Here is a 23,256-nt window from a genome sequence, read left to right as displayed (position 1 = left end):
GATTTTAAGAGCTATGATTTCTTCACCCAAAGTTACCAAACCTAAAGTTTTTCTACTAGATGTATATGACTATATATCTAACAACAAGTATAAAAAAACAACTGTTTGAGTTTTTTCTTTAGTTCTGCAGCATTTTATTGGCCTACACAGTGAAAACTCCCCTGTGTATGTGAATGAGATGAAATACTTTATTTCCATCCAACCAAGAAAGCCATGATTTCATCATAGGAGGACAGATTCTTTTGCAGATCAGTATTATTTATAACTCCTACATGAAAGTGTGAGTCTATGACTGCACCACAGATATGCCCTTCCGTTCATAATGCTTCCTAATGTACTCAGTGATGGCGCTCTCATGATTAAGCTCTTTCCTGAACAACATAATATAACACTTGGGAGCCAAGTGACAGCCGAGAACGCTGAAGCATGAAGTGAGGATGGCTGCACTTTGTACGGCAGGTTTGTACTTCCCTGTTAAGGTCAGATAAATTGGGAGGAAGATAATCCAGATGACCACAAACAGCAGCATACTGATGGTGATTAAAGATGCATTTTTGTACAAATCCGGCAACTGTTTACCTTTGAATGCGAACACCAAACAAATAAAGCCCAAGAAAGCGTTGTAGGCTAACATTGCTATAAAGTATTCAAGGGATTGTGTCTCACACTGCTGCAGAATGGTCTCTTTCCCTGGCATCTCTTTAGGAATTGGTGGATTTACGATCAGCCATGAGACAGACAGGGCCAGCTGGATCCCAGAGACAATAGTAACTACCAACAGCGGCTTATTCAGCTTCTTTATCCAAGACCCTACGTTAAGGTTAAAGTTGAAAGCTACCAAGATCTGAAGCAAGATAGCTAGAATGCAAGAGATACAAAGGGTGAAGGATACACCAAAGAGAGGCACACCTACACAGTGAATCTTCTCAGTAGGTTTGCCTATGAAGGTGAATGTAAGACAGAAGCCAGCCACCAAGGAAAAAAGCTCCAGAAAACACAAATAACCTCCAACTGCCTTTACAATGGGAGTTTTAAGATATACTGCAAACAACAGCAAACACAACGGTAGTAATGATCCCGACGACTGCAAGGGAGCTGAGAATGACTGAGAAGGGATCGGTCCAGAGGAGAAATTCATCCGTTTTGTTGAAACACTGATCCCTCTGTTCAGCAATTGAATATTGGTTGTCAGTGCAGCTCTTGCATGCTGAACCTGCAGAGGAAATACAAACATAAATAGCATAAGGGAAGAGGAAAATATTTTATGACTCAATGTAAAGATTAAAATCATTTAATAAGGAGCGAGGGGGAAAACCCCTGCATTACGAAAAATGTGCTTTTACGTGTGGAAGGGCCAAACTACATTATCACAGAGCAGCAGCATGAGAGATCAGAGGATATTTGCAAATTAATGCAAAACTGGCTTTGGATATTTTGGGAGAGAAGACAGACAAGAGTATATGCATCTAATATGTGTTCATCTAATAAGTACAACAGTTATTACATTTTTAGTATATAAACTTTTTAAATTCCCGAGCTCCATGTCAGTGACAGTCAAAAAACAACTCCAGAAAATCAAACAAGAAGCATCTCTTTTTCACATGACTGTAAGTGTAAAACAGGTGCATTACAAGGTTTTCAGTCAGATTTTGTAAAGTGTATCTACCTTAACATGATGTCAAATTTTTTAGTTTAATATGTATTATTTAATCTTTGTCATTTATTTTATGAGATTTAAGTGTTCGCAGAAATACATCTAAGTATGCTAAAGTTGTTTTAAGTTATTGTTATCCTTTCTTTGGAACAAGCTGCCTTTTGATCATCTGTCAATAGATTTGAAAACAGACCTTTTTATCCACACTTATTAAGTGTTTTTTATTTTGGTATGTTTTGTTTTGTTTGTTTTTTTAATTATATTTTGTTGTTTTTGCCACCTTAAGGGATTGTAAACTTACATGTTTTTTTTTTTATATTTTTGTCTTCTGTTAAATGCATTAAGTTTAGATGTAAAGAAGTGTTAAATCTAAATAAAGTTGCCATTGCCAGAATAAACTATTTCGTATAACTTGCCCACATTAAGTTGAAATACTAATTTTCTGTTTGAATTAGCTTTCATATTTGAATTTTTTCAGCAAAAACTTTCTTATCTAAAACTTAATATGGAAATAAACTCTTCAGCTGTCACTAAATAATATTTATTTGCTACATTACTATCAGAATGAGCTGCTGAAGTGCATACAATCAATTTTTGCCTGTATAATTGAACTTTATCAATATTTGTAATAAAAGACTTACCGTTTCCAGGGGAAAACGTGCCATCAGCACATGAAACGCAAACTTTACAACAGATTTTTCTCTTCGTTAGTTCTTGTCCTGGATCACATGTTTTCGCACAGTTATATGCTGAGCCCTATGGAGGAAACAGTACACATACATGATGCTCATAAATTATTATGGGTAATAAATGAATGTTGAAATTTCATCTCACCGTCTGATTTATCAAGTGTACAAGAGACTCTGGGACTTTTGTAATTTTTCCATTCGGAAGGTATTCTCCAATAGTTTGTATTTGTACACCCTTGTTGAATTCAGACATATTCCAGTATACAATATCGTATCCCAAACTGGGATCTCCATCACTATTAAAAAAGATACGTGTGGTTCCCACAGTAAAGTTTACTTTCTGGATTTCTGAGAGAAGCTGTGGAAACAATACGAACATAAATCAACCAAGACACTTGTTTAAACTGTACAAAATACAAAGAATAAAGAGAACTTTTAAGGGGGTATGTGTTGGACTGTTTCCGTGTTGGAAGTGATGACTTGCGCAATCCTACACCATGAAGACATTACCCATAAAATGAGAAATTATTAAAACATTACACACAAAAACAGGGCAAGCTGTCACTTTTGTAAACTGTTGGCATTTCCACAGTTATATTATATTTTAAGCCAAGGTCATCAACTCCTGGTCCAAGTATTATACTTTGACATAAAAAACTTGGTAAATGTCTTAAATTAATCAACAGCAAAACAACAACAACAACAACAACAAAACAATTAAAAAACATCTTTCCTGTACCTCTGATGCTGTGAATTTGGAGCTACGTTCACAATGATGGTCGTCACACTTAAGCAAGTGTCTGAGCCCCTCACCAATGACTTGAACAGCTAAATAGATATTGTAAGATTCTTCCTTGTCAATGCAATTAGCCAAGAAGCTTGTTCCCAGACATTGATTAGATTCCAGCTGATAGTTTAGCGAGCAATTATTTACTTTTACTTCTTCAGACTGATTTGAACAAAGTGGATGCTGCGTCAAAGGCGTTTTTTTGAGTTCCATTAAAAATCGACATGACGTAGTCTTTAAAGCCAGGCACCTCATTCTGCTTAAATATGAACCCAAAAACTTGTCCAGCAAGTTGGATGTCTGGAATTGCAAAGATCTTTGGAGAGCTAGACCATGTATCACTTGCAATCCAAGTTCTGTTGAATTTATGTTTAATCGCTCCTTTCAGGATGATTTCAACATTAATCTCCTTTGTGAAGAGGATGATGGCTTCAGCGGAGGAGTTTTCAATTTTTTCCAGTAGTTCAGTCAGCTCAGTTTGGGTCTTAGCACCATTTATATTAAAATCAGCAGACAAGATGTGAACAAATTCAATGCAGATATTGGTTTTGCTGAAAGTTTTCACAAGGCTATCACTACCATACTTCCCGTACTCATCATCACTTCACTTCACCAAATGTCTTCACCAGCTCAACCATAATCCCCTCGTCTGATATTCATCACTAGGCACTGTTCGTAGAAATGTAGTGAATTAGTTCTCCACCTGCCAAACTGGACACATCGCTGTCACTGAAGCTGGAAGTCTGCAGGTGCCCACCTCAAAATTCTGAGATTAAAGAATTTTGACTTTAATCTCAGAATTCTGAGAAAAAAGTCAGAATTCTGAGATTAAAGTCAGAATTCTGACTTTAATCTCAGAATTCTGAGATTAAAGTCAGAATTCTGAGAAAAAAGTCAGAATTCTTTTTTTTTTCCCAGTGGCCCTAATCCTCTTCCGTACTAGTGGGCTTTGAGATCTACAACTTAATATACTAAAAAGCTTTGTGTAAAGTTTTTCAAAATATAGTTACAAAGTTGTTTACAGAATAATAAAATAGAGCTCCAAGAAGGATACAATGGTTATAACAGCAACAAATATTGAAATTATATAACTGTTCACTGACCATGAGATCCCTCAGATATCAGGTGTGAGGTGTAGACGAAGCTAAGAATATTTCATAGAGGCTGCAAGGTAACTGAATATAGAAAGCTCCTGTATTGTTATCAGTAAGACTTGCCTGTAACTTCATTACCTGAAAAGGGCAAATTATGTGCCAATTATTTTATTCCCACTTTCGTGACCACTTATTCTTGAAGTTGTGGGAGAGTCTGAAAGGCATCACATGTAACGCAATGTGATAGGTGGAGTACGCACTGGGCAGGTTGCCAGTTAGTCACAAGGCCATAATAGAGAGACAGAGACGCACACTCGAATCTGCACATATGGGCAATTTAGAAAGGGCAGTTAACCTAACGTCTTGATGCAAGCTCATTGTGTTATCAGGACATTGCCACACAGAACTAACACCATCCCAACAGACACAGCAGCCATGGAAGAGATGTTGGTGTTAAGTGCCAAGAAAATTGCTGTGAATTATACATTGGTGAAACTAGCTAAGCGAATGGCACAACAAAAAAGTGTCACCTTGTGCTACTTTTATATGCAGAGGGATTTTGGTGAACTCAATGACTGCGAGGTGATGCCCAGGTCCAAATCATTACTTCTCCACCACTGTGCTGACAGTTGGCATGGTGTTTGGCTTTCTCCAAATGTGGTGCTGTGTATTATGACCAAACATCTTCAATTTGGTCTCATCTGTAAAAAAAAGATTACTCTACAAGTCTTGTGGTTTTATCAAATGTTGCTTTACAAACCTAAGCAGTGCTGCCATGTTTATCACATAACAACCCTCCCAAACGAGCTGTGCTTGTTCAGTGTTTTTCCTTCTTGTGCTGCCATTTTAACATTTGACATTCAGAGACCTGTAGAGTCTGAGATATAGCGCTGTCTTTTGTTTTGTTTTTTTGCAGTTTCTGTGCGAATTGTCTGATCTTTGGGTGAATTTGCTGGAACGTCCACTCCGGAGAGACATTAACACCCGCCTGAACTCCAAACTGCCACAGCTTCAGGTTTTGCAGAAGTGGTCACACTTGCTGATGATCAAAAATCAATGGATTAGTAGCACATGGCAGCTACTTCCCCTCTTTCTTCCTATTGCAATTACTAAAATGTCCAATATATTTTATACATGGACATTCTATTGTTGTTACTCATGCCTGTGCTGTTTTGTTGATTCATGACACATAATCTAAAATTATTTGTATCAAAAAGAAGTTAGAAACACAAATCATACCATAAAAAATAACCAGACAAAATAACATTCATTCATACAATCCTTATCGTTGGGGACTTAAATGTAGTTTAATACTAGTAATATTAGAAAAAACAAAAACATCAGCGCCCTTGTTCTTGCCATGTGAATGGGCCAACTCTTTTTAAAAAATAACTGTAAGAAATACTTGATTAAAACAAAACAAAACTTAAATACATATGCCTGAAGTCATAGTTAATAATTCTTGATCATGTGAAGGATAAACTAAAGCTAAATTCTTAAATGTTCATCAATCTCCCCTCAACAGGCTTTTTGATACATAAAAGAAAAAAATAAAATATATAGTAAATGTTTATATTATACAGGACGTCTTTGTCTTTTGCTTAGACTGTGGGTGTTTTTCTGGTGCAACATATTTAGTTGAACTTACTACATTTTAACCAGATATCAGTCAAAATTTCAATATTGGTTACTTTCTATAAATGTAGAAGACAGATTTTTTTATTTCTTTTCTGTGCGTGTTGGATGAGGTCACGATGAAGAGAGTTACAGAAAGAATAATAAAACTTTTCACAGCTTTGTTTCTTCAGTGTAAACCTCCAATCAAATTAATCCTTTTGATCATTGAGGTTTAATGTTGACGGAGTTCTCGTAATGGTATCTTATTGCATATTTTATAGTAAGAACATCTTCTGACAAACAAACATTTTCCCAGCATTAAACGAATGTGTTCATAGAAAAAACATACAAATATTTTAATTGTCTTCCTAGAATTACGAACTGCACAGACAAGATTTCAGAACAGAAAAATTCTTTAGTGAGTGCAACGTGCTTGTCAAGTTTTGATTAGTGGTGAGGAATTCTCTTATAGTGTTCCCACAAATACCTGAAAACATGAAGGAACGTTTTTTTGTTTGTTTCTTTTTTTAAAAACAGACAAAAAAACAAAACAATGACCGGATTCACAAAAAATGAGAAAACATTTTGTTTACTGTGACAGCCTGAAAGAGGCAGTGTTCGCAAGGTCATTTTTAAACACCTGTTATTTGTAATTACCTGATTATACTTTTAACATAATAATAAGTGTGTATAGGCTTACAAGCGTATTGAGTCAGTGATCTTTAGCAAATGGCTCAAATTATGAAGAAACCCTGCTAAAACACTTCACTCTCCTTTAGTACCAGCAGATGGCAGTAAAGCTCCACTCAGACAGTAGTTCTGCACAAGCATATACACCCTGCAAAATGGGGAATGTCTGTGGTGCTCAACCAAATCCTACAAAGGTGGATCTTCATTATAAAGTATATTTCAATGTGAATCCCTACAAAGTACTGCAGGTAAACATCAAGTAGATAGTTCATGAATAGTTTACATACCTGTTACATTGTGGAGGTTGATTACACCATCGATTGCCCATGCAAACTATGACAGCGGCACCCTTTAATGTTTTCGAGATGTAGAGGACAAGATATAATCTCCATTGTTGATCTGTTTAGGAAGGCCACACCGTTTTAAGTCTGGAATTGGGTAAAATTTTCTCGTTAATATGTGGCAGAAAAAAGGAAACCAATTTAAGGCAATGATTTTTTAAATAATAGGCGAAAGATTTGCCAAAAATTTCACAGGCTGACCTTCGCCCATTTCTTCTTTCCAAGCTTCCAAATTCATTGAGGGTATCTGATCACAGGAGACATAATGAGATGGATACTTCCCCAATCTGAAAGGATCAAGAGGAACTTCTCCTATGTCGCTATTATCACAGATCAGATGGGATAGAGAAAATTTTAAAAGTTCCTCCTTCTGTTGCTGGGTAAACACACCATCAGCTTCCCACCAAAACCTGAAAATGAAAAATACACAAGTTTCACTGAAGCCTTGATTTCATTTGACTGTTCAACCTAGACAAATCTTATGTACCTGTCACCATCACGGAGCACTTTCATCTGCCTTCCAATCAGGCAAGCAAAGAGAGGACCAGTTCTTGAGCCAGGCAAAAGCCTTTCAACAAGTCCTCCTGGATATACATCGATGTTGTCAGGATGTTTGTATATGTCAAGTATTCTCTTAGTAACCCTGGAGTCTCCCACGGCCAGTGACAAATCATCCAATGTCTTAATGCGCTGCAATCCACAGAATTCCCTCCAATCATTGTATCCTGAAAAGGAATTTTAGCACAGTGTCATTTAAAAGTGAATATATTCATTTAAATTTGGATGTCTTGTCAAGAGTTCTCTTTATGAAGACTACGTACAAGAAGCTATTAAAGCTTAGCTAGAAACAGGAAGAAATGGGACGCCAGCTGTCCAAATAAAATCCATTCAGCAGAACTGCTAGAGCTCACTGCAGCATCTTTTCTCTGATTTCTCTGACACAAAAATGTGATCTTGACCAAATGAAAACAACCCATTGATTTAAAACTAAAGTCTAAGATTGTCTGTCTTGTTTTTAGTGGTGCACAAAGTTGTCTTTCTTATGTCGTATTTTTTTTAATATTTTTTAAAAAAGCTTTTGCTTAAATTAATGCTGTCATTGACTAGAAGTTAAAGACATATAAAGATAAAAAATAAAGAGAGTGAAAAAGATAGCCTTGATAGCCGTTTTACTAAAAGTTCTAGGGAAAAGGCATGGTCCTTGGATATGAGATTTAGCACAGCTGCACTGGAACTGCAAAAAGCTTTTTTCACATTGGTAATAACAATTCACAAGAGTCTGATGTGTAAAGTCAGTGGAGTTAAACTAGGCATTGCAAGGTTTTGGCACCTTTGAGACACAAGGCAATTCAAAATGCTTCAAAAGATTTAAGTACAGTAAAAAAAAAGATTAAACTTGCATGGAAAGTCAATAGAATGCATTGCAAAAAAATAGAAAAAAGTTGACCTATGAGTGAGCACGAATGCCACAGGCTTTCCTGCTACAGGCATAGGTGCTCTATTAATCTAAACTAGCATTTTTTACAGCTTTAAATATATTCTCATGCAGCATTATATCACAAAATTAGCATTCAGTTTCTTTTCAAAGGCATGAAATATGAAATAACCAGATAACTTTGAGAACACATCATATAAAGATCAACTGTTGAAAATGTTGAAAAGAATAGCTAAATTTCCATTTTGTCAAACATTACTTGTGAAGCAATTAATACCTTTTAAATTATTTGTTCTCACTTTCATCTTACTCCCTTTTCAAGTTATCGCAAAGCTCTTTTTTCCCCTCAAGTACAGATGTTGTATTTTAAGTGAATAACAGATTGTGTTCCAGGAGAATCAGTCTGTGCATATTTTCAGTCATTTTCCCTTTGAGATTTCCTGTCATGTAAAAACTTAACTAAATTGATGCTCGCTTCCCATTCTATAGTTTTAACATTATTGCTAAATGCTAAAGAAAAGTACTGTGACAAAAACGAATGAAAAGAAAATAGGGAAGCATGTAGAGTGCAGGTGAGAGAATCAGGTGATATTACTTTCTGATTTCCTGAGTTCGTGTCATCATGGAAGCTGGAAGGAATGCCAGACTGCAGGGCAAGTAAAATCCACTTGATTGATATGATTATTAAACTGCCTATCTGATTTAATTATTTATTAACTCAAGATGCAGGAAGCCAGTGACTGGCGACCTATCCAGGATGTACCCCGCCTCTCTCCCTATGACAGCTACTGTAGATTGGTTCATTCATGGATGGGTGGATCCTGCTTAACGTGTGCTTATCACAATCAACCACTGCTGGGCTGCTGTGGACAGTGACTTTAATATCTAAACTTCTTAAATATAAAAGTTATGGGTTGTTTTTTTCTTTCTTTCTTTCAATTTGAGGGGTTATGTACGGTTATCTGTCTCTGAATGAGTTATGCTGCTCTGTAGAAATCCTGGTCAGTAAGGATTGTAGTCCTTTGAAAAAAAGCTTTATAATAGAGCTCAAAAAAAAGAAAAAGAAAATGTAAATACACTTTTACTGCTTCCGCTTCAATTAACAGATTAAGTAGAAGCCAGGTGTTGCTATATAAAAAGTTTAGCAAAATAGAAGCAGAAATAAAATACAAAAGCAGAAATTTTGGAGGTTTCCTGTTTTTAGAGCCACATGAATGAAACACATTCATGACAAATAACCACACCAATGTCCTTGCAGATCATTGGAGATACAATATGTGTGCATTCATTGTTTTTCTTGGTTAATGGGCAACAGCTGTTATAAAAGGTTATGACCACCACCATTCTCACCATTGTCAGACAGTCTTTCTAACTTGTTGCAAATTTTTCCTCTTCCTTAACTGTGATCGCTTTCAACTTGATAGTAAAATTTATTAATGTAACAAAATGTAGCAAATATAATACCTTTTTTTTTGAGGCAATTCAATTGAACATTTATATAACAAATGGCAATAGAACAATACCTTACATTGAAAAACACACCAAAAAATGAAACAAAATAAAACAGAACAAAAAGAAAGATTGCAAATTACAACTTCACACAAAGCTAATCTAGTAATTCATTTAATTGGAGAAAAGCACAATCAATAGACAAAATAAATAGAAGCTCACAAAACATAGGCAATTTGGTTTAAGACAAAACAAAACACATCGAACAATGAAAACATAAAAGTTGTGTTTTGTTTGTTTTTGTGAATAGTAATATTAATAATAACAGAAAGAACAAAAAAAACAGTTCTGGACTATAAAGTTATCAACGTTAACACATTTGTAGTTAAAATTCAGTTTTTGAATCAGGTAAATTCACACCATGATATTGACATTGATTGTTTTTAAATGTACTTATAAATAAAATGACTTGACAGTTTTCAGGTATATTTGAAAGACATCCTGACTTGCATTTTGTTTTTTTATAAGCCTCGTCAGTGCTGCTGAGATACGCAGAGATGATTTTGAAGCAACAGAATTTCACCAAAATCCAGCTACAAATCAAAAAGATGATCAGATGGAAGGTGAACCGAAAGGTAATTTTGAAATGCAAAAAGAAATAATAATAATAAAAATAAAAATTTTCTACATAAAATAAATGACTGACTTTTCAGAAATTATTTTTTAAAAAGTGGTGGTTGTTGCATCTTTCCCTATATTAAAGAAACCAAATTAAGGTTTAAGGTTACATGTCATGATGTTTTGGTTTAGTCACAATGGGAAGGGGCGCTTTGTTTAGATAATGTGTTTAATATGTGATAAATGAACAATCAGGTAAGGATTCACAGTTTATAACATGGGGTATTGTTGATTAAATGTTTAAACGTGGGCTCCAGACCCTGGTGACTAGAACTAGACACCCCCTTGTGGCAATATTCAGCAATTGTGGTTGATTACGGAGATGAAGGTTGTATTAGCAAAAAACAAACAAACAAACAAGAACAAAATAATTAGTACATAATGGGCTTGGATTGGCAACATTATGAATGAAATGTAGCAGGGATTTATGCACCAGGGGGCCAAAGCTGTTTGAGAGTAGTGCCAGTTTGTATGGCGCAGGCCCCAGTTCCCTCTGTGGTTACTTAGTTTAAGGATATCACATGTAAGTAACATAAAATAAATTTGTACATTAATATTAGCCTGATAACTGACACTAGCTAACTTGCAAACTATGTAAACTTGAAAGATGATGTAAAATGGGTTTCAATCAGGTTTAAACCAAACCACTCCACTGGATTTAGCTACATTTTGGACAGTGTTTCTGGAATGCAGTAGTAGCTAGACCAAAACAACCAATCAGAATTTTTGCATCCAAGTCTGCTTGGTTGTTTTTTGTGGCACATTTTTAATGGTGTATAATAAGAGTTGAGCTTGCAGGGAGCAGAGATGTTTAGAGCGAGAGCGACACACTGAGAGCAGGTTCGCAGATGTCTGTCAGCACACAGAGCAGAGATCTGAGCAAGAGCAAATGCCAACAACTGAGCGAGAGGGGCTGCTATTGTGTGTGTGTGTATATGGATAATCGCAAACACTGAAATACATTTCTTGCACGCGGCAATTAATTTTGTTTGCTCAAATTAAGATTTTCTTTGCTCAAAAAAAATTCTCCTTTGTCAGACCACTTTGTCAGAGATGGGCCAGTAGGAAGTATTGGTAGTGGAAATAAATCAGGATGGGTGCAAGAAACCAATTTCCTGATCTTTCTGAAGCACTTTGCAAACCACACCAAGGTAAGCCATGAAAAAAAGTAATTCTTCTCAATGTAATCAATCACATTTTTTCAGCTTCATTGTTATGTTCAAAAGTTGGTGCAAGAGTTGTAGGTTACAATGCCCACTGAGCCAATGAGGCCAAGCTCAAGGAAGACCAACCAAAATTAATGAAATATTCAGTTGGAAATTCCATAATTTGCCTTTTTTGGGGGGTTCAAAAGCTAGATTTCTGCTTTCTCTCTCACACACTGTTACGGCCCTGGGCCTTGGAGGGAGTGAGACTGCTTTTTCTTCTTCTCATGCAAATCCAAGTGTGCTATGACTCGTGAGTGATTAGTTACTGGGAGATCGTGCCAGCCTTCTTTTATGCAGAATGAAGTGTGTCAGACCACACGGACAATTGGCTGCCTGGAGATCCCATGACACTCCCAGACCAACTGACTGGCTGATTGTCTGCACCTGGGAGTATAAATGGCTGAAGATCCTTCGCACTATGGGGAACTGCTGCTCTGATGTGAACATGTGGTGTCCTCCTCGGCTGCCTAGCATTTGAGCTCTGTAAGCTCTTATATATAGCTGACCTTAGTTTTATTAGAGTCTTGTGTTTGCTGGCTCACCTTAGTTAACCTTTAGCTTTTATTCTTGCCTGTTCTTTTCTTTGTGTATTAATTATTTGCCCCTTATTTACTCTGATTTCGTGAGAGGGCTTGTGTATGTTCCCCCCCCAACTGTCGCCTAGCAGAGGGGGTCGTAACACACACACACACATAGCTACGTAAATAGTTCTAGGTGCATTCAGGTGTTGAATAAAAAAGATTACATTTTAAGATTTTGTCAGTACCCTTATTTCATTGTTACATTTCACCCCAGGATATGTTACAACTAACCCAGACTATGAGTTAATTGTAATATTTCACTCTTTGTTTTTGAGACCATACCATGCAGAGACATGTAAATACTATCCATTACATTATGAATCCACTACCTTAAAAGAGCTCCAAGCTACAGACAGAAATGTCAAAAATAATTACAACTGTCCCCGGTCTCCCCTACAACACAATACAAGACAATACAATCTTACATAAACAACAGTGTCCAACAGAGTCAGAGTCCTTGGAGAGTTTGTGGTGTGCAAATGGGGTGGAGCAGTCAGTGAAAGGGCGATGTTCAGATTTTTGTATGTCGGGGGTGTGAGGGGTTTCAGAGGGAAGAGGTGAATGCAGGTCTGGAGTTCATGTGAGAGTTGAGAGGCGGCAGCTTACTCTGCTTTCAATGTTCTGAGAGCACATGTGCTTTGTTATCCACAGAGGCCACAAGATGGCAGTATTCGAAAAGATGGATGCAAACAGGCAAGAAGCTTACAACAGGCTAGAGAGATAATTTTCACTTTGGTAGGTTTTAGTTGATTTTCTTGTTTACTTGACAAGCCCTGCTGCATTGCTTGCTCTGATGGGATAACATTAATTTACTGCTAGCCTAGCAGCCTAGCACAGGCCAATTTTTCCCTTTTCAGGGATGTGGCCTCAACTGAGACAGGTGGGGGCTAGCTCAGGTTGCTCTATCTGCTGGCCTTCACTTCATTAGACCTCCAGGCCATGTTTTTGCTGTTTGTGCCCTCTGAAGCATTTAACCCAATTATCTGACAAATAATATGAGTGGCTGTGCAGCTGATTGTACAAATACATGGCTGAAAAAGTCTGTGCCCCACTTTGCTGAGAGAATTTCTGTTTTAAATGACTCAAGAGGAAGATGATGCTCAGATAAAGATGTATTGACTTTCCAATGAAGGTAAGATACAGCTGTTGTTTAGCTCAGCAAATATTGAACTTTTTATTTGAAAGCTTTCCCAGGCTGGATTTAATTGACATCAAAGGTATCTTTTCCTGGGGGAATTGCACAAAATACACATAATTTTATTTTATTTTTTAGTTTGAAAGGTGAAGCAATTGTGAAAGTACCACCTTTATTTTTCCGTTGAGTGAAAATAGTTCATGTTTCCTTTAATTCAAAATCTGAATAAACATTGTTCTTATGAGTCTAAATTGTGAGCTTTATGAATACTCTCTGTGCATCTACATCATCCTGAGGAAAGTATTTGGCTCCAGTGATGAAGAAATAAAGTGGCTCCATCCAGGAAATGGTTATTTGTATGTTACTTTATTTATGCACAGGTCACAGCCTGCCTAAATCTTCCTTAACTGGAGCCAGATTACGAGAGCCTATTGGACTGCAACTAAACTACAACCAAAACATTTTCCAAAGCACTCTGCAAACCCCAGTTTGTGCCTCTCATTATGAAAAAGTGAAATTATTCAAGGTAACAAATGGTCCATGTTTAACCGCTGATGCTGATGAATGTTTGGTTTTTACCCTGATTGATCTTCGTTCTTAGTTTCAGCTTTGGTTACTGGTGCTGGATTTAAATTGTAAAAACATTCTGCATAAACTGCGTGTTTGAACCAATATTCAACCCATTTCTTGAGTTATTTCAGAGCAGAGCAGAATGTGTTGTATAAAATGACGGCCAGAAAGACTGATGATCACCTCTCACTGAAACAGATGACAGGTACAAATTTTGGGGGGCAAAGTGTGAGGTTTGCTCTTATATTAATCATTCTGATATGGTTGTTTTTGACGAGTTATTTAATGCTAAAGAAAGGGCGTGTGTTACCAAGACTCACAGAAACATAAAGTCATCACAGAGGCATCTGGAGTCCTCATTGCATACACACACACTTATGGATGAAAATTCCATCATCCTATTCACGTAGCAGCTCGGTATTTTCGTCTCTGGTTCCGCAACACCTGACGTGGACCTTGTTAGAGTTCTCTCTCTGCATTAAGCTTGGTTAGCGAGGACCTTTACTGGATAGAAACACTGCCAGTGAGAATCAAACCTGCAACTCCTATTTCAAAGGCATGTAGTCTTACCACTACACTGTCCAGCTGCTTTTGTTCCTGCTTTTATTTCTGTTTATTCATATATACATATATATATATATTGTAACAGGGAGAGTGTATGAAATAAGATCTGCCTAAATAAAATGGCATATGTTACATTAAAATTAGAAAAGATGTGTGATAAAGGTACGCCTAGCCTGCCTCCAAACAGCTGAGAAAGAGGGAAGGCAAAATTGACAAAAACACACAGACAAGAGAGTGTTGTAGTGTAGAGACTAGAGTAGTGGTTAGACTACACGTCTTTGGAGCAGAGGATCGCAAGTTTGATTCCCACCTGTAGTGTCTGTATTGGAATAGGAGTTGCAGGTTTGATTGCAGGCGTTCCGGCTTCCGCGAGTGTGACGCTTATTTTGAGCGATGAAAAAAATAATAAGATGTAATTTTATTTTTATATTTCAAAATCACAATAATCTTCCAATTAAGAACTACAAGTTAAAAAAAGAACTAAACACAAATAAAATACACTTCAGCTAAATACTTCTAATTTAATTTCCCAAACCACCCGGAGCTGCAAAATAAAGACTAAAGAGCCGCATGCGGCTCCGGAGCCGCGGGTTGCCGACCCCTGAGTTAGGGGGTTAGGGTTAAATTAGACTTGCTGAACACAATAATAGCTCATTTTGTAAATTACATTTAAAAAAGGGATTAATCAGAAGGGTGCCAATGAGCCAAAGAGACACTGCCTTCCCAACGTGGTCCCTAACTCAGCTGGAGGCTTCACAACAGGAATTCACTAACCAATAGGTAATGTTGCAGTGGCTGCATTCATCCTTTATATACAGCCTATGGCAAAATCACATATTAAATTGCTAGAAAGACATATTGATTAAAACGTCGTCACAGGAAGAGTCATTCCTTTGCAGAACAATTTAAGTGTGACACTGCGAGTGGACCACAGAAATACCCTTTTGCTCATAAAACTTCCTAATGTATTCAGCAATGGCGCGCTCATGATTAAGCTCTTTCCTGAACAACATAATATAACATTTTGGGGCCAAATGACAACCAAGGATGCTGAAGCAGGAAGTGAGGATAGCTGCACTTTGTACTGCTGGTTGGTATTTCCCTGTCAAGGTCAAATAAATGGGGAGGAAGATGATCCAGATGACTACAAACAGCAGCATACTGATGGTGATCAAAGAAGCATTTTTGTACAAATCTGGCAGCTGTCTACCTTTGAATGCAAACACGAAACAAATAAGGCCCAAGAAAGCGTTGTAGACTAACATGGCTATAAAGTATCTATGGGGCTCAATCTTACAGTTGTATAGGATAGTGTAATCTAAAGATTGATTGACAGGATGTGGTGGTTCTTTGGTCAGCCATGAGACAGATAGGCCTAACTGAATCCCAGAGATGATGGTCACCACCACCAATGGCTTATTCAGCTTCTTTATCCAAGACTCTGCCTTAAGGTCAAACTTGAAGCCCAAGAAGATCTGAAGCAAGTTTGCCAGAATGCAAGAGATGCAGAGAGTAAAGGCTATGCCGAAGAGAGGAACACCTACACAGTGAATCTTCTCAGTAGGCTTGCCTATGAAGGTGAATGTAAGACAGAAGCCAGCCAGCAATGCAAAAAGCTCCAGAAAACACAAATAACCTCCAACTGCTTTCACAATGGGAGTTTTAAGATATACTGCAAACAGAACAGCAAACACAACGGTAGCAATGATCCCAACGGCTGCAAGGGAGCTGAGAATGATTGAGAAGGGATCTACCCAATCGAGATAGTCATCACTTTTTTTCAAACATGTATTCTCTTCAGGACGAGAATATGCCCCGTCTTCACAATGCTTGCATGTTGAATCTGCAGAAGGAAACAAAAACACAAGTAGCACAAGTAAAGAAGACAATATTTTCCTATCCTATAATCATTTGGAAAGAAAAAAAAGCTGCAATCATAAATTAATATTAAACAGGCAAGTATAATGAATGCATAATGCACTTTGCACATTTAGGAACACAAGATAGGCAATAAAATTACATCTGGACTCAGGACTCGAAATGCAGGACTCGCAACACGGGAATCAACTCAAAAGGGCAGTTTATTGCAGACGCAGGAAAATGATACAACTAATGATGAACTAAACTAGACTGGGAAAATATAATCTAATGTTCCACAGAGTGGCACACAAAGGATCACATAGCATGAGGGACGACGCAACACGGAACAGAGGGGGACTCTGACATAAATACACAGAGGGTAATGAGGGAAGTGGAAGCACACAAGGAACACAGCTGAGGACAATTACACTTGACAGGACGGGGAGGACACAAAACTGAAAACGCTGACACCAAGACATGGACCTTAAACGTAACACAGGAAGTACAGAGAGAGAGAGAGAGAATGAAGAAATATACGATAGACGAAAACACAGAACACAAGGGGTGGGAGCAAAGCACAATAACGCACATCATGATATAGACAGTCACACAGAGGGAGACACAGAAGGCAACAACACAGGGGGGAACAAACAGACAGAGAAGACTTAAACACAGAACACTAAAGTAATCGTTACATTCACCAAATGCTGGAGGGCACAGAGAAGCAAGAGGGGATCAAAACCCAGGAAGCATAAAATAAATCACAAATGAACCAGACATAACACAAAAATCCCAAAGAACTGAAAACACTAGGTCAGGAGACCCAGGACCCTGTGTGTGACTCCAAATCCAGACCTCCATGGGTTGCTACATTTGATTTCTATTGATAATTTTTGTGTGATTTTGTTGTACGCGCATTCAACTATGTAAAGAACAAAGTTTTTGAATATTTCATTCATTCAGATCTGCGTTACCTTTATTTTTTTGAGCAGTGTAATTTAGATTTGGAATAAAAGACTTACGATTTCCATCAGAAATCTCTCCACTTGCACACGGAGCACAAACTCCGCAACACTTTCCTTTTAATGTAAATCCTTGTCCTGCTTTACATTTTTTTGAGCAATTGTAAACAGAGACCTGCAAAAGAAACAGTAGCATGAGTACATGATTCATAAACCTTAATGGGACATAAATGAATGTTAAAAACTCATCTCACCATGTCATTTATGAGGTGTCTGAAAAGGTCTGTTGGGACTGTAATTTTTCCATCTGGACTGTATTCTCCAATAGTTTGTATTATCATACCCTTTTTGCAATCAGACCTGTTCCAGTATACGATATCATATCCCAAACTGGGATCTCCATCACTATTGAAGTATATTTGTGTGTTGTTCTCAGTAAAGTTTACTTTCTGGATTTCCGATAGAAGCTGTGAAAAAACCAAAACATCATAAAGGAAGAAAGACATTTTTATGAAATAAAATCATCACAAACTGCAATATATTTGAAATTTTAATGTTTAACCTTTTCTAAGAAAAACTTACATATTTACCAATAAACAAGACAAATGTCGATAGTTTAGCAGTGGGTGCTATGGAATGTGTAACATCCTCTCTGCCCAGAAAAAGGGCAACATTGTGTAAAAGAAAAAATTGGAAAATTTGCAAATCATGTAAAATTTAAGAAGTTAATATTAATAATTGTTGTTGTTGTTTTTAAACTGTTAGCTGTTTGGAGGTTATTGAAATGGTTTGTTTGGACTTTCAGCTGAGATTTTGACATTTTTGTAGGGACCACACATGTCTATATTTAAGTAACAGAATAATAATGAATAATAATGATAATGAAGTTATCTCGCAGGCCGGATATAATTGTATCTGGCTCGCGGGCCGTATGTTTGACACCCCTGGTTTAAATGATTGAACATTTGGACTGCAGGCAAGACAGCTTAGCACCTGGGTGTTTTTAGTAAAGTGCCATGCTGCTGAAATATGTGCAGTTTCGCTGAAAGAAAACGTATGTTGTTTGTACCATTCAGCATAAATGATTTCCTGGCAATATTATGGTTGATTTTTCCCCAAGAATATCAATTTCTGGCTTAAGTTTCATATTTTAAAGACAGACAAAATTTCGCAAACTTCTTATGTAACTGAAAATATTTGTTAAAGACAAATAATTAATAATTGGCAAGTTATTTTTATTGTACCTCTAAGGCTGTGAAACTGGATCTTCGTTCACACCGATGGTCGTTACACTTCAGCAAGCGTCTGAGCCCTTCAGCAATGACTCGAACTGCTATATAGACACCATAAGATTCATCCTGGTCGATGTAAGAAGCCAGATATTGCTTTCTTTCTTCTTCAGACTGATTTATAGAAAGTAGATGCTGCATCTGGTAATCTCTAAGAATTGTGTTATTAGTTCCATTAAACATCGACATGACATGGTCTTTAAAGCCAGGCACCTCTTTCTGCTTAAATATGAACCCAAAAACTTCTCCTGCCAGTTCGATGCCTGACATTGCAGAGATCTTTGAAGAGCTGGACCATGCATCACTTGCAATCCACGTTCTGTTGACTTTGTGTTTAATAGCTGCTTCCAGGATGATTTCTGCATTACTCACCTTTGTGAAGATGATGATGGCCTCAGCAGAAGAGTTTTGAATTTTTTTCAGTAGTTCATTCAGCTCAATGCTATTATTGTTTGTCGTAAAATGAGCGGACAAGATGTGAACAAATTCAATGCAGATCCTCTTGTTGTTGAAGTTGTCTTGAAGGCTATCACTGCCATATTTCCCATACTCATCATCACTTCCCACAATAATCACTGTTTTCCAATGGAATAGCTTCACCAGCTCAATAATACCTCTTGTCTGATATTTGTCACTAGGCACGGTTCGCAGAAAAGTGGGAAACTTGAACTTGCTGCTCAGCAGCTCACTTGTGGATGCATAACTAATCTGTTAAACAGACATAGAGCATATATGAAAACAGTTCATTAAAGATTTTTCAACACATAAGCATGGAAATCTAAAGACAGATTATGTATTTGCTGATATTATTGATTTTCATCAAATTTAGATTCTTATATTTCTAACTGAGCTTTGTAGGACAGAAAAAGAGAAAACAAACCTGGGCAACTGAAGACAGAGCAACAAGTCGTGCAACAGCTATCGATACTTCTGAGTACCTTTCCCCGATCACCACCTTGGTTTCGGGTTCAGGTAACTTGGACTGAGCATCTGCTGGCACTAAACAGCTTTCTGGGTCTGACTGATTCTTCAGCAGCTGGAGAGTCGCTCTCAAGGCGAGGCTGACATCTCCACAAGTGTCATAGATGTCGTATCCTATCGTGATGTTAGGTAGGTTGATTTTGCTGATGGCGTATATCATCACTTGACTGTGCAGGAATGTTTTTAAACCATAGCTGCAAGATTGACAGAAGACAGATTAAATTCACAAACCATCTATTTGACACTAATGAGTTGATGAACTCAGCCTGTACTTACTCACTACAGGAGAGAGGTGCAGAAGTGTTAGTCCTATTAGTTTTTAAATGAATGGGGAAAAGTCCACCAATGATGATATTCCCAGGAGAGTATGCACGGAGAAAACTATTCTGTCCTAAAGAGGAGTGAAACACACTCATGACAAATAACCACATTAAAAACATCATGGATACGCACAGGTAGAACATTTACATGTGTCTATCTTCTCTTTTCAGTATGACCAGGTTCCTGTACAGCAGCTATATAAAAAACTTCTACTCGTTTATCATTTGCATCATCAGATTGTCTTTGTAACGCAATCCAAATGAGTTCCTCTTTAATCTTCCAAACACGAAAAGACCAAGATGATTTGAATTTGTCACAGACAATGATGTCTAGGTTTTAGTTTCAACATGTTAAAATAAATTAAAAACATTTTTTCCAAGTTTTTCTAAATGATAATACATAACATATTCAAACAGGAGTAGAAATAGGCATAAATACGGTGGCCCTGAGAGGCCAAACGGACTGCAACTTCAGAAAACACTTGCAAAAAGAAAAACGCTGCAAAAAGAAAAATGCTGCAAAAAGAAAAATACCTGCAAAAAGAAAAACACTTGCAAAAAAAAAAACGCTGCAAAAAGAAAAATGCTGCAAAAAGAAAAATACCTGCAAAAAGAGGGTGAGCCTGAGTGCTGAAGATATCTACCTATTTGGAACCATGGTAACAGGGTTCTGGCTGATCGGAGCTGGCTTGGCCCTGACTTATCGAAGAATTAAGAAAGCGGAACCGGCTGTTCAAACCCCCACAAGGCTGCCCGCTGGGATTGGAACGATGGGAGAGGCGTGAGTTTCTCAAAATGGGCTCATTGAGTGCAGCACGGATAAGATCTTGGAGAGGCTATGGCTGCTGTGAATACTCAGAATAAGATCTCTGACTGCAGACTGGATACATCTCGAAGGGCTAGCTCGGAATAACATCTCTCGGCGCAAATTGGATGACATCTCGGGGAGGCACACTGCCGTGAGTTCTCAGAATTGGCTCCTTGAGCACAAGAAATGACAACATCACAGAACGCAAGTATGGCGAAGCTCGTGGCTCTCCAACGGGAGATTGAGAGACCAGTGTTGGACTGTAGAACTGCTTTGAAATTCATATGAGCTGTTCGCACTAAAGTAAAAACCACCATCACTTTATGCGGAGACCCCTTCGGCGCCAGCTGCGGTCTCAAGGCTGGAGCTGAACAACAACACCCTGATAACGACTGTGTTTAGACTGTTCCTTCCCATTCCATGCAAGGCCACCTGGGTTGGCTGGAAGACTGTTTACTTAGCCTAGCAGGGCGAAGGACACTGTCTCAGCTGAACTATGGACACGCACACACATACATATACACTGATATGCACACACTCATCCCCCCTCCCTTTCCAAACGCCTTTGACGCTTATTCCCTTTCGATGTTGACGGTGGATCAAGGAGACCAGCGTACGCAGGCCCGGATGTACTGTCTAATTCGGCTGTCTCTCACCCTTTACCCACCCCTGTTGCTTGTCATGTGTTTCTTTGGTGTATTAAGAGTTTTTTTCATGTGCTATGTGCAGAGGTGTTTTTTTCTGTTCTCAAACTGATCTCCCTGTTGGAGCTCAGTCTGGGGGGAGTTATTTTTTTTTCTCCTTATCTTTCCTCATGTGGTGCATTTTCCATTGTTATACCTCTCTGACCTGTCTTCCCCATGTGATGTTTTGTGTAATGTATGTATGGTCGGAGGGTAAGATGGCGCTGCCATTGTGTGCAATAGGTCGGCAGCCTTATGAAATTTCCCCTTGTGGGACTAATAAAGGTATATCAATTCAATTCAATTCAATTCTTACAGAAAACCAGTTTTGCAATGAAAGCACCAGTTAGAATAAGGAGGTTAAATTTAAAAGTTGTTCTGAAAAGCTAACATTAGTAAGTACTTTATTCATGGACCACCTCACCCACCCACTAACCCATACAGAATCCTCAAACTGTTTCACTGAGGTAAGTGACAAACTGTTCTCCATAAACAATAACTGCACTTCATTTAAACTCTCAGCAATGAAATAACTATCACCACCAGGGACAATAATTATCAAAAAAAACAACCATACTCAGTCAAAAATCACACTCAGTGAGAGATAATCTAGCCTTTTCTTATATCCCTTAATTCTTAAATAAATTAAAAAAACAAAACAAAAAAACAACAAAACATTAAATGACTTTCTGAAGAAAAAATTAAGATCTCATCAGACACCGTCACTACCTGTAATAGTGTCTGGGACAAGAAAATGTTACAGGCAATGTCTAATACCCAGTACAAAAAGCCCAATAAACAAGGATTGTTTTCAGTTGACAACATTGTTATACCTCTCTGACCTGTCTTCCCCATGTGATGTTTTTGTGTAATGTATGTATGGTCGGAGGGTAAAATGGCGCCTTAACATGAAATTTCCCCTTGTGGGACTAATAAAGGTATATCAAATCAAATCAAAAAATCATTCAATAATAATCATTAATCAGTCAAATATTATGAACGCAAAGAACTGGTTTAAAAAACTAAAGGAAGAAACAGCAATTAGCATTTAATAAAATAAATCATGTGCATTTAAATGAATGGTATATTTATGGTTTTGGAAAGTAAACTCGAACATGACAAGAACAGCAACAAAAAAAAGAGTTTAAGTCACCTCCGCAGTCACCACATATAAATACAATAGGACATCTTTGGGATATTGTTGAACAGGAAATTCACATCATGTTGACACATCTGCAAAAGTTACATGATGCTGCCAAGTTCTCTGGGGAATATTTCCTTGGTGAATTTGTGCAATTAAGTATTGAGGTAGTAAGGGAGGATTCAGGCTCACCTGGTCCAGCCCTAACTATATGCTTTAAGAAATAACCATGTTCATCTCTCCAGTGGTGACATAGATAGAGGCCAAGTGTCAGAGATCACCTGGCTGATTCAGTTCCCTTTTTATAAAGGGATATTTTTACCAACTGTATTTGAATAATATGCAAAATGCATTTTATTTGCATTGTAAATATTTTTTGCTGTATTGAGGCAGTTCTGAAAGCAAAAGAGGTCCAACCAGTATTAGCAAGCTGTACTCAGAGAGCATATTGTACATTTATTTTATAACATTTATAATGTGCTTAAATGGTTGTAAATGAGAACACTTGGTTTTAGTTGTTTTTTTCCCTGATTTTAAAAAAGCATCTATCTATGTCATTAAGCTGATAAAAGAAAAAAAATGGTATTTTGTCCGAGGCCTTTTTCTTCTTTAGCATTTTGTCCCTTACAGAAAGAGTTCATGCAAAACATTGAAAAGTACTTCTGGGTATTTGTTCCACTTTAATCATGCATTTCCATCCAGGAATTAATTTCCATCTAG

General features: G+C 37.5%; 1 protein-coding gene, 1 long non-coding RNA gene and 1 pseudogene across 2 annotated transcripts; all 3 read right to left on the bottom strand.

Annotated features, from left to right (window-relative positions):
* Nucleotides 1-115: 115 nt before the first annotated feature.
* On the bottom strand, nucleotides 116-5,001 carry LOC146365628 (G-protein coupled receptor family C group 6 member A-like; annotated as a pseudogene).
* Nucleotides 5,002-6,840: 1,839 nt separating this feature from the next.
* On the bottom strand, nucleotides 6,841-9,188 carry LOC146365627 (uncharacterized). The gene is made up of 3 exons (XR_014798680.1): nucleotides 7,360-9,188; nucleotides 7,074-7,282; nucleotides 6,841-6,959 (listed from the first exon to the last, which is right to left on the bottom strand). It is a non-coding gene; the product is annotated as an uncharacterized LOC146365627 (long non-coding RNA).
* Nucleotides 9,189-10,110: 922 nt separating this feature from the next.
* LOC146365626 (G-protein coupled receptor family C group 6 member A-like) lies at nucleotides 10,111-21,703 on the bottom strand. Its single transcript, XM_084915339.1, has 6 exons — nucleotides 19,861-21,703; nucleotides 19,484-19,778; nucleotides 18,559-19,311; nucleotides 17,569-17,781; nucleotides 17,375-17,489; nucleotides 10,111-16,335 (listed from the first exon to the last, which is right to left on the bottom strand). Exons 1-6 carry the CDS (start codon nucleotides 20,046-20,048, stop codon nucleotides 15,398-15,400), a joined length of 2,502 nt encoding a protein of 833 aa, XP_084771465.1. The 5' UTR covers nucleotides 20,049-21,703; the 3' UTR covers nucleotides 10,111-15,397.
* Nucleotides 21,704-23,256: the final 1,553 nt, after the last annotated feature.

Source organism: Perissodus microlepis, chromosome 19 (assembly GCF_051167445.1).
Source record: "Perissodus microlepis isolate ML-2025 ecotype Zambia chromosome 19, ASM5116744v1, whole genome shotgun sequence".
In the NCBI taxonomy this organism is placed as follows: Eukaryota; Metazoa; Chordata; class Actinopteri; order Cichliformes; family Cichlidae; genus Perissodus; species Perissodus microlepis.
Note: the sequence above shows the minus strand (reverse complement) of the source record. Positions and strands in the feature narration are given on the sequence as shown.

Bases quoted from the DNA above. Each gene is read 5' to 3' on its own strand.
- LOC146365626 (XM_084915339.1), bottom strand. From the start codon at position 20,048: ATGTTCTACCTGTGCGTATCCATGATGTTTTTAATGTGGTTATTTGTC. The intron at 19,312-19,483 runs GTTTGTTTTCTC...TCTGTTTAACAG, and splicing joins CTCTGTCTTCAGTTGCCCAG to ATTAGTTATGCATCCACAAG. The intron at 16,336-17,374 runs GTAAGTCTTTTA...TTCCTTCTGCAG, and splicing joins AGAGATTTCTGATGGAAATC to ATTCAACATGCAAGCATTGT.